Below are 13,996 nucleotides of genomic sequence, written 5' to 3'. Positions count from 1 at the left end.
GAATTCAGCAGGAGGCCGGCAGTTCTGTAAGCTTTTTTCAGGCACCTTTCAGACTATCAAGATCAAGGCTGGTCTGGCAATGACAACAACTTCCCTCCTTCCCACTTACAGAAGTGCAGCTGGAGAGCAATATGAAGTAGACAAGATGACAAGGCATTCGTTGCCTTTTATTGTCCCTATCAGCACCAGAAGCCATTGCAGAATGAAGGCGAGCAGCTGCTCCTACCTTTTCCATGTGAGGAACAGAAAAGATCCCCGAGACAAGACCTCTGAAGAAATTACCCAACCCCCAACTCCCTCAAGGTTTGTACTCACATCAGCAAATTTGTGGTTCCGAAAATGAGATTTGTTGCACTTCAGGAGCTGCACTGCCAGGTTACAGTCCTGCCGATACCGCTCCTATCAAAACAACATACAGTGATTGGGGAGTCACATCCAGAGATGGCCCAACAGATTTTGGTACTTGAGCCAGAAAATTTAAAATGTCACTCCATGGTGATAAAACAAGATATCCAAGAACTTGCTGCCCTTATATGGTACCACAGAATCTGCCACTTGAGACAGGCCACCTTTCCCAGACTAATGTAAGATCTGTCCTGATCACATCACCTTCCCTCCACAACCTTCTCAGCCATCCCTGTAAAATGAGCTAGTTCCCAACAAAAACCCAGTCAGGTGCTGCCACTGACACTTCTTTCAGTTCTTTCCTAAGAAGGACCATCAGCTCCCTAAAAGCCAAGGTTTTCTTAAAACACTTTCTCAAATGTTTCTTGGTTCTCTTCATCAAGTTAAAGCTTTAGATAACCAACTAAAGTCTGCTGGCTGCTGTTCAACTTTGGTCGGTGAGTCCCGATGAAGTTTAGTGAAATGGGATATTACCTGACGCCCGTAGCCTTGTTTTCTTTGTCAATGTGTTATTTCTTTAAAAATATACACTTACCTATTCAGGAACTTAGAACCTTTCAGTCCAACGTCACATGTGTACATTTTAGTTGTTCAATTTTTTGGTGGGATGTACTGTTCATTAGTCTTTAGGCATTGTATGTTTGGATCTTATTCATGTACGATACATATGTATAGACTTTGTAATAAAATGTATATAAAACATTTGTATGCGTATTAGGGTTCAGCGGTTTAATTATAGTAGTTGTGTGCTCTTTACCATTTGTTGGTTCTTTGTCTTCGCAACTGTTGACCTCATTTTGTTTTGGTTCACAGCATTTTCAGTACCCAGACTCCCAGAATTAAGAAGAGTAATCTTGCTAATATTATACCAAAATGCATGAAAAAGAATTGCCAGCTTATGATTTTAAAGATACGATACCCGATCAGGGGGTGAGACAAGGAACAGGTCTTGACCTGTCAGGAAGCAGGGCCTGGTGAATAATTTGGTAGGCCAAGGGATAGATCAATAGGAAAAAATAACTTTGTGCTCTCCGTCCAGCACAATATATCCTATTTAGTTAACAAAATAACCAATATCAAAACAGAAAGAGTACAAAAAGCACAAGTAAAATACCTGACAGCTGGCAACCCTAAAAGATGTTTACTCTACTGGCAAGTTGATTAGGCAACCATTTTCAGATGCCAAGTTTCCTTGCAAATGCTCAGCTCCATTACGCTGCCCAGTTAGGCTCAATTATATGCCACAAGTCTTATCTTGGGACTTCTATTCCCTTGACCCTTAGTGAGGCTGACACATTCAGTTCTTCACAGTGCTTCAACACCAACTGCCAATATACATCTCCGCTGTTTAGGAAGGATGAAACCCATTAATTCTTTCCCCCACTCTATCTTCTTGCACTGGATACATGATCCGAACAAAGGATTACTTACATTAAGCTCTTCCAGTTTATTGATGGTTGTTTTGGCATCAAGAAGCTTATTAGTGAGCTCCACAATCTCCCAATCAAGGGTTTTCCGATCCATCTCGGCCTTTTTAATCTGGAGTACAGGAATACAGAGGTGATGAGTCCCACTAGGTGGCAGCAGATTGACTCCCTGCCTTACATTCTTCCAAACAAAACCCACATTCCACCCCACCTAACTCCAGAAAATTAACAGCCCCCCCCGGGAAGGGAGATGAGGCTTAAACAGCATGCGGAGTCAATCACTCTGCATCCATTTGCTTGGAAGACTTGCAACACATTTACTAGCTATGAAAGCAATCTGAACTTCAGACTTCCCTGGTGTAGCTGCTCTTCATACCTATTTGGCAAGCAGGCAGCAAACACTGTCCCTTAAGTAGTCAGAGTTTGGACAAGAGGGAAAATTGTGGCAAAAAGATTTAGAGATGCTCCCCAGTTCTGTTAAGATATCCTTAGCATACCCCTCACACAGGCAGCCTTTAAAAAACAGGTGCTAGCTATAGGACCGATTCACGGAAGGGATGGCAACAGTAACAGGAGTAATATTCAGCCCAACCCCCATTTAATAATATCCTCTTCTGTCCAAACCTTCTCCCATTCAATATAGCAACTGCTAACATCTTATGTTACAGTGATGATGGCAATACATAATCATTTCTCTAGTATTGTAGGGCAGGGGGTCTAGCAACCTACATGGCTCTGCTTGCACCTCACAGATTTTAAAGTATGGCCTTTAAATACCGAATATAACATCTTCTGAAAATTAAAAAAAAACACCAATTTTCATTTAATGAAAGACAAAGTTTCTAGTCCATGCAGCTGAAGACTGGAGGGGGGGCAGAATCTTGGAAATGTGCAGCCATCGTTTCAACTGCATATGTTTCAAACAGAGGAAGAATCAAGGCAGATTTCCACTATGTTAGGGTGCACACTCGCACAACTTTCATTTCTTGCACCATGCACTTTAGTTTTGTTTTTCCCACCCAACAGCTGGGGAACCTTTTTCGGCTCAAGGGCCAAATGGCTCCTGACAAGCAAGTCAGGGGCCACATGTCAGCAGGGCTTCTGTGCTGCATGGTGGGAAGGGGGCTCCTCTCCTCACCACGCAGCACAGAAGCCAAGCTATCTGGACATGGAGAAAGGGATCAATCTCTTTCTTCATGTCCACACTGCACCATTTCTGTGCTGAACACTGAGGAAGGGAGACACCTCCTTACCATGTAGCACCAAAATGCAGTGTGATCCTTCTTCTCTGCTGTTCTTGCCCTTCCCAAGGGGTGGGGTTTCAGGGAGTGGGAGGGGCCTTTGCTGAACTCGGTGGGACGTGGCAACCCACACCTAGCCCAGAGGCTTACCATCCCTGCCCTACCCTTACCAACCTTTTTTCTCTCCCTGCAACTTGCCTTGCTCCATAAGTTTAAGGGGAGAGGGAGTGAGAGGGGTTCTGCAAAAGCATCACTTTTGGAAAGTTGAACAGGGGATAAGAATTTTAAACATATATACAAAACTCTTCTTTAAAAGACTGAATGAAATTTCTGAATTCTGCAAACTGCGTATGTTATGCAAATGAAGCAAATACGTTCTTGTTGTACATAGTTTATTTTATTTCTTCCAGTCACAGGGAGAGCACTCTGTCTATTGGAAGTTCTGCTCTGGAGCTTCACTATGCATTTCCTACTCACTTTCAGACCAGACATGCAGCCCAATTCTATGCATGCTTATTCAGAAAATAATGGGGTTTTCTCCTAAGTAAGTGTGCATAGGGTTGCAGCCTTTAAGTACTACGTATTGGCTCCTTATATGAATGCCGAGATTCTCAGGGTGCTTATTTTGTAATCAATGTGAATTTCTGTTCTTGTGAGGAGCAGTCTAGTATAACTCACATAGCCCTGAAAAGATATTCATTTCTATTTTTACCCGTTACAGAATTTGGGATCTAAAATGAATAGAATTGGAGACCCCTTGCTCTAGGGTTCTGGACTGCTGCCTTCTGCCAAATCTATCCTGCATGGGATGGCTCTGGCTTCGATATAAAGGCCATCACTCCAACACCTGCCTCAACAGCAAATTTCACTAGACTTGCAATGGTTGGACCTGTCCCACTTACCCATTCCCATCCTACTACCATTGCCTTTCTATGGGAAGAATGGAAGGCCATGTCAGATCGAGCATGAATGGGCTCAGCAGGTGCAGATACTCTGCAAAAATGATCAGGAATGGATGATTGGGAATTAAAGGCCTTGAATGTGCACATCTCTCTGGGGCTTGTGAATTTGATCCCTCAGTCTCCTCCTATGTGCTCCAATTAAAGAGACATCATCAAGATACTGGAGTTCATTCTATTCTCATTAGAGTTCTTCTGCTTCTCTGAAATTCTAGACAAACATTTAGGGGAGTTCCACAGGGTACACTCTAATGTTGTGACTAGCCACAATGATTTGTGGGACAGTAAAGGCCAGAGTAGAAGCCCAATATAGAAATAGGGCATTTGTCTTTAGGCATCTGTACAATGTTTAATAATTCACAGAGTCCAAGTGAGGAGAGGTGGCTAACAGGCAAGTGGCAACATACTAATTATTGCAGCTGCATCCATCTGTCTACAGAGAGAGTGGCACAGTGATAAAAAGATGGTCCTATGCTGCCCTTCACCCCATGGGTTCTAGTTTACTCCATTCAAAGTGCACTTCTGATCTAGATTAAACTACCAGATGGAGCAACACATATGAGTAACTGTGGACCAGGACAGGCCAACTCCCCCACCCTGACAAGGTTAGCCATTTTATTCAAACCCAAGTTGCTGGCTGATGCAGCTTCTGGGACCTCATCAAGGACAGTGCAAGTGGGGCTGAGTAATGCATGACCAACAGTGAAATTGGACAAGCTGAGACATGTGAAGAGGAAAAAGAAAAAACACACAAACGAAAAGACGCAACTGCAAAAATCCAGCTTTGACTGAGAGAGGCCTGAGAGGTGAGCGCACCCAGCGTGTGCCAGCAGCAGCATAGGAAGGAAGGAAAGAGAGAGAGAGAGAGAGAGAGAGAGAGAGAGAAAACAGCCATGAGTGTTATGAATGCACACAATACACAAATGTTGGCTCCACTCTGATAGTCCACAACCCTTAATGAACCTTCCCCACTCAGGTCCTGCAGGAAGCAGCACATCACAACTGCAGCACTCTTCTAAAAAGCTGAGGCAAGACAAAGCTACATGTAGCTGCACTGCAGAAGAGCCCACACTCTGTTGCACACAACACAGAAGATCTGGAAGGCAAGCCCTGCTGTTGGCAGCTCTATGCTAGAGTTCTACCCCAAATCCTAGTTCGCTACATTCTGGTGTTACTACACAGTAATGCTAGGAGTCCACCTGTTAGACAGAGTTTGGCCCACCCACTTGTCCCATTATAAGATCAGCAGGTCAGTTACCAGCGCGTGCAGCTTCTCCTCCAAATCCTGATTGGTTCTCTGTGAAGCTGTATAACTGTTCTGCAACCTAGAGACAGAGACAACAGTAACCAGGTTACTGAAGGGCCACAAGAGTCATAGAATCATAGAATCATAGAATAGTAGGGTTGGAAGGGGCCTACAAGGCCATCGAGTCCAACCCCCTGCTCAATGCAGGAATCCAAGTCAGAGCATCCCTGACAAATGGCTGTCCAGCCTCGTCTTGAAGGCCTCCAGTGTGGGAGAGCCCACCACCTCCCCAGGTAATTGGTTCCATTGCCGTATTGCTCTGACACTCAGGAAGTTTTTCCTGATGTTCAGTCGGAATCTGGCTTCCTGTAACTTGAGCCCATTATTCCGTGTCCTGCACTCCGGGATGATCAAGAAGAGATCCTGGCCTTCTTCTCTGTGACAACCTTTCAAGTACTTGAAGAGCGCTATCATATCTCCCCTCAGTCTTCTCTTCTCAAGGCTAAACATGCCCAGTTCTTTCAGTCTCTCTTCATAGGGCTTTGTTTCCAGTCCCCTGATCATCTTTGTTGCCCTCCTTTGAACCCTCTCCAGCTTGTCTGCATCCTTCTTAAAGTGTGGTGCCCAGAACTGGACACAGTACTCCAGATGAGGCCTAACCAGTGCTGAGTAGAGGGGAACTAGTACTTCCCGGGATTTGGAAGCGATGCTTCTATGAATGCAGCCCAAAATAGCATTTGCCTTTTTTGCAGCCACATCACATTGTTGGCTCATATTCAGCTTGTGATCGACGACAATTCCAAGATCCTTCTCGCTCGTAGTGTGGTTGAGCCACGTATCCCCCATCTTGTAACTGTGCATTTGGTTTCTTTTTCCTAGGTGCAGAACTTGGCATTTGTCCCTATTAAATGCCATTCTGTTGTTTTCTGCCCAGCACTCCAGTCTATCCAGATCACTTTGAATTTTGTTTCTGTCTTCCAAAGTATTAGCTATCCCTCCCAATTTTGTGTCATCTGCAAATTTGATCAGCATTCCCTGCACCTCCTCCTCCAAGTCATTAATAAAAATATTGAAGAGCACTGGGCCCAGGACTGAGCCCTGCGGTACCCCACTCGTTACCTCTCCCCAGCTTGAGAAGGTCCCATTGATAAGCACTCTTTGGGTCCGATTCTGTAGCCAACTGTGGATCCACATGATCGTTGTTTCATCTAGCCCACTTCGAGCTAGTTTGCTCATCAGGATATCATGGGGCACTTTGTCGAAAGCTTTGCTGAAGTCGAGGTATATGATGTCTACAGCATTCCCACGGTCTACAAGGGAGGTGACTTGATCAAAAAATGAGATCAGATTTGTCTGGCAGGACTTGTTTTTGACAAATCCATGTTGGCTTCCATACCAGAGTCCCTCTGGTATGGAAGTTAGGCATGTCATAAAATGAGCTATGCTAGCATTCCACATTATAGTTTGCAATGCATCTGTTGTGTGTCCCAAGCTCTACCCACCTATGGCCATTTGACCTCCTTTTGTAGCAAGCCTAAGGAGTTTAAGCTGACGGAAGGGAAGGAGGTGTGAAATACGGACTGAGAAGGGGTGAGTGGACAAGCCGGACAGCCTGAAGATGAAAGAACCTGGCCCTAGCCAAAGCCTAGGAGCAGAAGGGCTGAAGGAATCAAAGAGGTTTCAGAGAAGACTCCCAAACCTATATCCAGGGGAAGGGAAAGGTTTGCCAGCCAGAATCAATCCCCTCACCCCCCTTCTCCATCTCTTCACCCCTTCCCTCCCCACCTATGAAGTGCGCTGTAATAATTATTGCATTCATCTTCACAACAAACTTGTCACCAATAATGACTGCATCACTTTTCAAAACAAACTTGTCACCATTATCCTGGTTTCTAAGTTGAGGATCTATGACTTGCTTGTGCCTACCCAGAAATAAGAAGCTGAGCTCAGTCTGAACCCAGGTCCAGTTCTAGCTGTGGACCACAAAGGCTACCAGGGATGGGGCAGGGAGAGAAAAGAATCCCCTGAATTTCCATCATTAGACCACCACATCAACACCTTCCTTGATACTATGAGCTTCAAATAATTACAGTACAATTTGATGAGCCTAGTAGGCCTCAAGGACAAAACTAATTTCTTAGCTAATTCTAGACACAGGAATTAAACAGGAACAAAACAGACACGACATGTCTGTTTTCAGATTGTGTCACACAGTGGTTATAAAACATTATACATCATTCCTAGCTAATATTAAGCCAGTCAGTCAAGGTATGAAAAATGCGTAAGAAAACATTCTAGTTTTGTAAGTGCTTTGTTTTCTATTTTGCTCTCCACCTACCACCACTTAAGACTCATTTACACAAAGCAATTTCGTAGACACAGGATGATCAACAAGATTTGTATGACTGGTGAAGAGGCAAAATATGTTGTGTAAAGGGCTCAATTCACATGTAATGCTTCAACAACCCTTGAAATGGCAATCCCAGGTGCAGGAAGTACATCTGAGATTGTTAGGAGAAAACGTGTACCCAGCTGGCTTGCCTTCCCCTCCCCATTCCCCTGAACCCTCACTTAAAGTTCTTAAAGTTGACACACCTACGGAATTTGTCTTTGAATTTGTCTAGTTCCTCACGATTCTGGCCCAACTCCATCTCCAGATAGTCTTGACCAGACTCCAACTCCCTCTCCATTGCCTCCATTTTGTTGGTGACATAGGCCAGACGCCGACGCAGCTCCTCATTCTCATGCTGCAACAACCTAAGGCGAACAGAGCAACAACTTATTCCTACTTGAACTACAGAGCTGTAATCATCAATATACATACACAGGTCTATGCCTCACTTTTCTGCTAGAAAAGATGGCCTTCATTTCCTTCACAGTTCAGCAGCAAAGTGGCAAAGGTGGTGAAGACATATTCCATGTGAGATGAAAAGACTTCTGGAGAAAGTGACTAGTTACACATAAATCTAAGAATGAGTTTACACATCCCCGCCCCTCAGGACAGAATACACCAGAAGATATGAAATAGCTGTACTTCATCCAGAATTTACACTTTTATAAATGCATAGATGAACTATGAATGCAGTTTCATTTCTATGCAATGAAACTAAGGTCCTCGCTCAGATTTCCAACAGAAGAAATTCCTTGTTTACAACCTCCATTTCACAAACCAGGAGCACATTTACAAAGTGGAAGACCCAAAACAATTTCAAACCCACTGGTGAGTATAAACTCCCTAAAAGTTAAGGGATGTACAGTACAAGGAAGTACTGTACATTTTACTACAGGAAGCTTATCTTGTGTCATCAAACCTGAGGTCAGTGACACAGAGCCCATGGGCACCAATACACTCCTGCACATCTCCCTTGACGCCCACTTGGACATCCAACCCTTCCTTTGGGGATGGGAGGTGGGGGATTTTCTGAGTAGCTGGAAGTGCTTCAAAGTGAAGCTCTAGCCTCCAGCTACTGCCATCTTCGTTTTCCCACAATGCTACTAGGCCCCAGAGGGGCCCAGCTACATTCTTAGGAAATTAAGATGACGCGCTGCAAGCTAAGGCTCTGATCTGCAGAACATCCAGCCCCGCCTGCCACAGCAGCCATTTTGTGAATGGACAACCCCCATGGCAGCCAACTGCTGACCATGCCCATTATATTCTCTCCCAAAATTCCAAGCCCACCAGGCCAAAAATGTTTGAGACCTATGTGCTAAGCTCTACTAGATTCTCCCAGGGCCTTCAAGCTCTGGGAGAAGAACTCTGGAGAGAGGCCTGCAGGCCAGGAGCAAAGGGGATTAGCAGAGCTCAGGGCAGTCATGAAACAGGTAGAGTTCTGGTGGTCAAGAACAATATGCAAGAGCAGCGTGTTCTAATTTATGTGAAGAAGAGACTCCTGAATCTCATTCTGCCAAATTATGTTTATGAGAAGCAAGCCCCTTTGAGCACTGGCATGAACACATAAGAGTATCTGCTTTGGATAGGAAAAGGAGATTCCACAACTGAACCTATTGCTATGAGAGCAGAGACAGAAAGCCTTATTCTCAGCAGCAGCCCATCCATCCATGCCAGCAGCTCCTTCTCAGTTTACAGTCCCTGGATTAAATGCAGCAGCCCGGTGGGGTTATGCAGCTCAGGTGTCTTCCACTGAAAGTCGAAACTCACTCAATAATGTATGTGCTGCCATGAAAATCGAGCAAGGCCGCCTGGAGGAGAATTCGTCCACCCTGCTTTCAGTACTCCACCTCCACCCTGCTTTCAGTACTCATACAGGAGAACTGACCCAGTTTCCAAGCCAATGAATCTATGCAGGAAGATGTGGCCAACCTTCATATAATGGCTTCAGAAGCACTGACAGAGGAGGATTATGTTGCTTCCATGTAGAAATGCTCCCAACTATTCAACAATTCTGTTTGGCTTGTTCTTTGCTGACTTAACAGCAGTATCTCCTGTCTACTCAACTTTCACAGATAGAACACAAAGTACATCCCCCAAACAAATTATCTGAGATCGCACCCAAATAATGGTGCTTAGAACATATGTTCAAAAACTTAAAAAGAATGACAGGAGTTGAAACAGATGCTTCCCCTTCCACCGTTCCTGCTGGAATAGCATTAAGGAAAAGGTAAGGCTGAACACTACAGTTAGGTCTCTCCCTAAACTAGCCCTGGTGTCAATGCCCAAACCAGCTATATCAGTTCTGTGACTGTCACTTCTGCCAATGTGCCATCTGGTGTGTGAGAACAAACTTAGGTAAAGTTATCCATTAGGTCAGGTGTAGGCAACTTGTGCTCCTTCAGATGTTTTGGCCTACAACTTCCATCATCACTCACCATTGGCTATGCTGGTTGGAGCTGATGGGAACTGTAGGCCAAAACATCTGGAGGGCCACAAGTTACCTATCCCTGCATTAGATCCTTCTTGATAGGTATAGAGTGGAAGGGAAAGCCACCACGCTACATGAGAGAATGAGCACAAATGTAGTAACCTAGAAAACAGAAGACCTGCAAAACAAAAGGAGAACACGAAGGAACCAGAACACTTACTTCATCCTTTCTGCATCAGTCAAGGGCTCCTGTAGAAAAAGGAAAACAGAACTAGGAATCTCATTAAAATATTGTCATCTTTTCAGCTCCAAGTTAAGAATTTCCTCTACTCCCAGGCATTTGACAGCATACTATGAGGCCTCTTAGTTTTTTAGCAGGTCCTGGTAGTTTTATTGTTAATTGTTTAAAAACTGCTTTAAATTTGTTAATGTTAACAGTTTTATATTATGTTTTATTATGCTATGAACCACCCAGAGAGCTTTGGCTATTGGGCAGTATGGTAAAGCAATACATGAATGAATGAAAATATGGGCGGAGTAGCAAACTGAAATATTCTAGTACCAGAGGGAAATAACCACATCCCCTCATTCTCATACATAGAGCTTTGGTCAAACCACATCCCACAAATCTCAGGGACCGTCTCCATTAGTAGAAAAATGCCTGAAACCTATGGTCAAGTGGGAAGGGTGGTTTGGATTAAGATTAAATTCCGCATTAAACCAGCCTAAACTCTATCAATCACAAAATGGATTTAGCCTGCAGTACAGTGTTTATTTTGCAAACAGCACCCAAGATTTGTTTTATGAACATGATCTTTCATTAAACAAGCTGACAGAGACCTGCTCAACCATTTATTTTGCTCCCTTCTGCTGCCCATGAGCATCTGCTTCACAATCAACGTATTACTGTGTTGTTTACACAGGTCAGAAAATGCTATATTGTGCTATAACCTATTCTACATTGCTCTGGCAGCTGTATAGTTAAAGCACTACATGGGTAAAGCTGTCACCAACAACTTAGAACATTCTTTATCGATTCCCTCTGTACAGGAAAGCACTTCAAGTTATGTATTTTTATTTACTTACTACATTTTTATCCTACCATTCATCAAGGGAGCTCAGGGAAGCATACTTGTTCTCCCCCTCCTGATTTTATCCTCAAAACAATCCTTTGAAGTAGGTTAGGCTGAGAGAGAGAGCTAGTGGCCCAAGGTCATCCTGTAAGCTTCATGACAGTGGGAATTTGAACCCCAGTCTTCTCAGACCAAGTTGAATACAACATCGTATTGGCTTAATATCTCTAACCAAGACTGCCTCACAGTGTTAGCTCCAGGTTTTGAAGGCCCTTAGGCAAGAAATCTTCACACTGGGCTCACCTCCTCACTGCCATGGTTGCCAATTACTGCTGCTGTTCCTCCTCCTCCTTGTTGGCACCATCAGCCTATTTGCCAGACAGACAGCTGGTGAGCTAGCAGTTGTTCCTCCTTCTCATTTCCACCACTGTTTGCTTACTCACCTTTCTAGGTCAGAAGGATAAGGCAGGTGAGCAAGCAGATGGCAATAGTGAGGAAGTGGTGATGGTGGTGGTCCAGGGGGCTTCTGACAACAGGCCTGACCATGCAGCAAGGCCTGACGTGGCATTGCTGCATCAGCTAGCACTGAATACAACAAGATTTACCACAGATTCAAAGGAGCACCGATTAGAACCCACTGTATGGAGCAACCTGCAACCTCCCAGCACCTTCTAATATCTGATACTAGAAACACAAATTCTGGAGAAAGAACAGACACAATTTGGTTAAAGTGCACTTGACTTAAGAAACCCTTTCTTTTGATGGGTGGAAGGAAAACGGTTGGCAGCTTTGCTCAAGAACCACAGCTCGGGAGAGGGTGCCTGTTGCATGTATTAGGTAGTCAAATGGGTAAGCTGTACCAGATATATAAGCCTCCCCCTTGGGTTCAGCAAACTGGCACTCCACAGTCTTGCAGGCAGCTAACAAGCAACAAAGGTAGGAGGTCTCATAAGGAACAAAGGCTGTTACCATAAAGGCTGATGTAACAGAGAGCACTGTTCCGTTTCCCCTCTGAATGGAGGTGTTCCAACTGAGCTGGAGAGGTAAAGGCATGGAAAAAATGTCTTGAAAGAAGCAAACCCAGGGTTGCTGGATGTAAAAAGGAAGTTAAACACAGGGAGGTAAAATCCCTTTAGTAGAACCCCACTAAGAGACATGGGAGATCTCCCATTCCAGGGCTCCAAGTTACAATAAAGAGTTCAAATACAGACACCTGTTCCTCACTCCCTCTTCACGAATCACCTACCTTGTTTAGTGCTAAGCTGAAAGAAGGGGAGGTTCTAGGTGAGGCACTGCCCTCCTCCTGGTTCCAATGTGAGGGAGGGGAGGAAAACCCTTTCTCCAAGTAGTTTAACTCCAGCCCTGGCTTCTGGGCCAGGTTTGCAACCCAGGGGCTGTAGCCACACATGCTGCGATGGGCATTCACTCTGGCCTCACCCTTTGTCCCTCCCTCCCTCCTGACCAGGCATCTTCCACAAAGGCAGATGCTGCTGCTCAGAAGTCACCCTGGCCAAACCCAGCTCCGCTAGGTGCTGCAGCTGATACTGACACAAATCCACCACCTGCTTCTCCATGGAAAGAAACTTCTCCCTGCTGTCCTTCCTCACCAAGACAGGCTTCCTCCTTAGTCTTGCAGCCCTCTCCAACTCTTCTGGTGGCTTCCTAAGGCAGGATAACATTTCAAGACCCTCACACCTTCGCTCTGCTTTTCTCCTAGTTAGGCAAGGGCTTTTCTCAGCTGTCTGCTTTGTGCCCTCTGGATATATTCCCTTCAGCCCTTCTGGTGTGCAACATCTGGGAGAAGTGGAGGAGTCCTGGCTTCCTTCTCCTGCTCTGCCCTCACCCAAGGAATGCAAGTGGACAGGGATCAGCACCCTGTGGGTGATCTCATCCAGGAACTTGGAGAACCGGAGCTTCTCCTCTGTGATCTTCTCTTTTTGTCTGAGGGATTCTGAAGAGCTAACTCTGTTGTGCTCCGATGTGTGCTTGTCCTGCCTGCTGAGGCACAGCTGAGGGTCACTATACTTGCGTGAGCGGCAGCCACGGTCCAGAGTCTCCACTGAGTGGGACTTGTGCAGAATTTCGGGCTGCACTTCCAACATCTCTGTTTGTTTCAAGATGCCTTTGAGAGGCAGGTGGATAGATGGGACATGGAACTTTCTAGGTGCTAAGACTTCAACGGGTTCTTTGAACGTAAGGGAGCGCTCCAAGCTTCTACTTTTGAAGGAGCAGGTTGGCCTCCGGCCTTCATCTCCAGAAACTACGACTGCCTCTACGCTCCGGCTCATGAACTTACTGAGCCGGCCATGACTAGGGTGCCAACAATGCTTCACACTCCTCCGCCCCGTTTTCCTGCCATGAAGTAGTACAGGTGATAGAGTCCGGCTCTTGAGGTTCAGCTCTGCTCGGCACCCTGCTATCTCTTTGTCACTGCTTGATTCCAGAGACCAGGAAGAAAAGTTAACGTTGCAAACCTCATACCCATCCACCTGCGGTTTGAGCTGGCCTGCCTTGGTGTAACTAAACCCCTTCTGCTGATGCAGTGGGAGCAGGTCCTTAGCTTCCCTGGTTTCAGTTACCTGACTCTGCTCTGCCAAAATCACACCATCTTGGTCATCGTGCAGGATGGGCAGCTCATGGTGAATCTCGCGGTGCTGTGGAGGAGCCTTGCGATAAGGCTTCTTGGAAGGTACTGTGCTCGTCATCGTCCCTCTTGCTTGACTTTCACAACAGGTCACCTGCCAACAGCAGAAATGGCAGAGAACAGAGAGTCACAGATGCCCCATCCAGCCCAGAGATGTTCCCACAAGGCAATCAGATATCCT

The 13,996-nt window shown here is 45.3% G+C and overlaps 1 protein-coding gene across 4 annotated transcripts in view; it reads right to left on the bottom strand.

Moving 5' to 3' along the window:
• The window catches only part of TJAP1 (tight junction associated protein 1), a 61,502-nt gene that overhangs the window by 7,084 nt on the left and 40,422 nt on the right, over nt 1-13,996 (bottom strand). For 3 of the 4 annotated variants that reach the window (XM_084828425.1, XM_084828424.1, XM_084828427.1), the window contains exons 4-9: nt 13,751-13,909; nt 10,319-10,347; nt 7,874-8,035; nt 5,291-5,357; nt 1,837-1,944; nt 316-399 (exon numbers count right to left, since the gene is read on the bottom strand). In XM_084828425.1, coding sequence (XP_084684551.1) covers nt 316-399; nt 1,837-1,944; nt 5,291-5,357; nt 7,874-8,035; nt 10,319-10,347; nt 13,751-13,876 — 576 coding nt within the window. In that variant the 5' untranslated portion in view covers nt 13,877-13,909. Of the gene's footprint in view, nt 1-315; nt 400-1,836; nt 1,945-4,801; nt 4,832-5,290; nt 5,358-7,873; nt 8,036-10,318; nt 10,348-13,750; nt 13,910-13,996 lie in introns of all 4 variants that reach the window. The other variant, XM_084828423.1, reaches the window with a different exon arrangement.

The sequence above is a fragment of the Heloderma suspectum genome, chromosome 1 (assembly GCF_057233095.1).
Source record: "Heloderma suspectum isolate Gila_16-S chromosome 1, 16-S_ref, whole genome shotgun sequence".
In the NCBI taxonomy this organism is placed as follows: domain Eukaryota; kingdom Metazoa; phylum Chordata; class Lepidosauria; order Squamata; family Helodermatidae; genus Heloderma; species Heloderma suspectum.
Note: the sequence above shows the minus strand (reverse complement) of the source record. Positions and strands in the feature narration are given on the sequence as shown.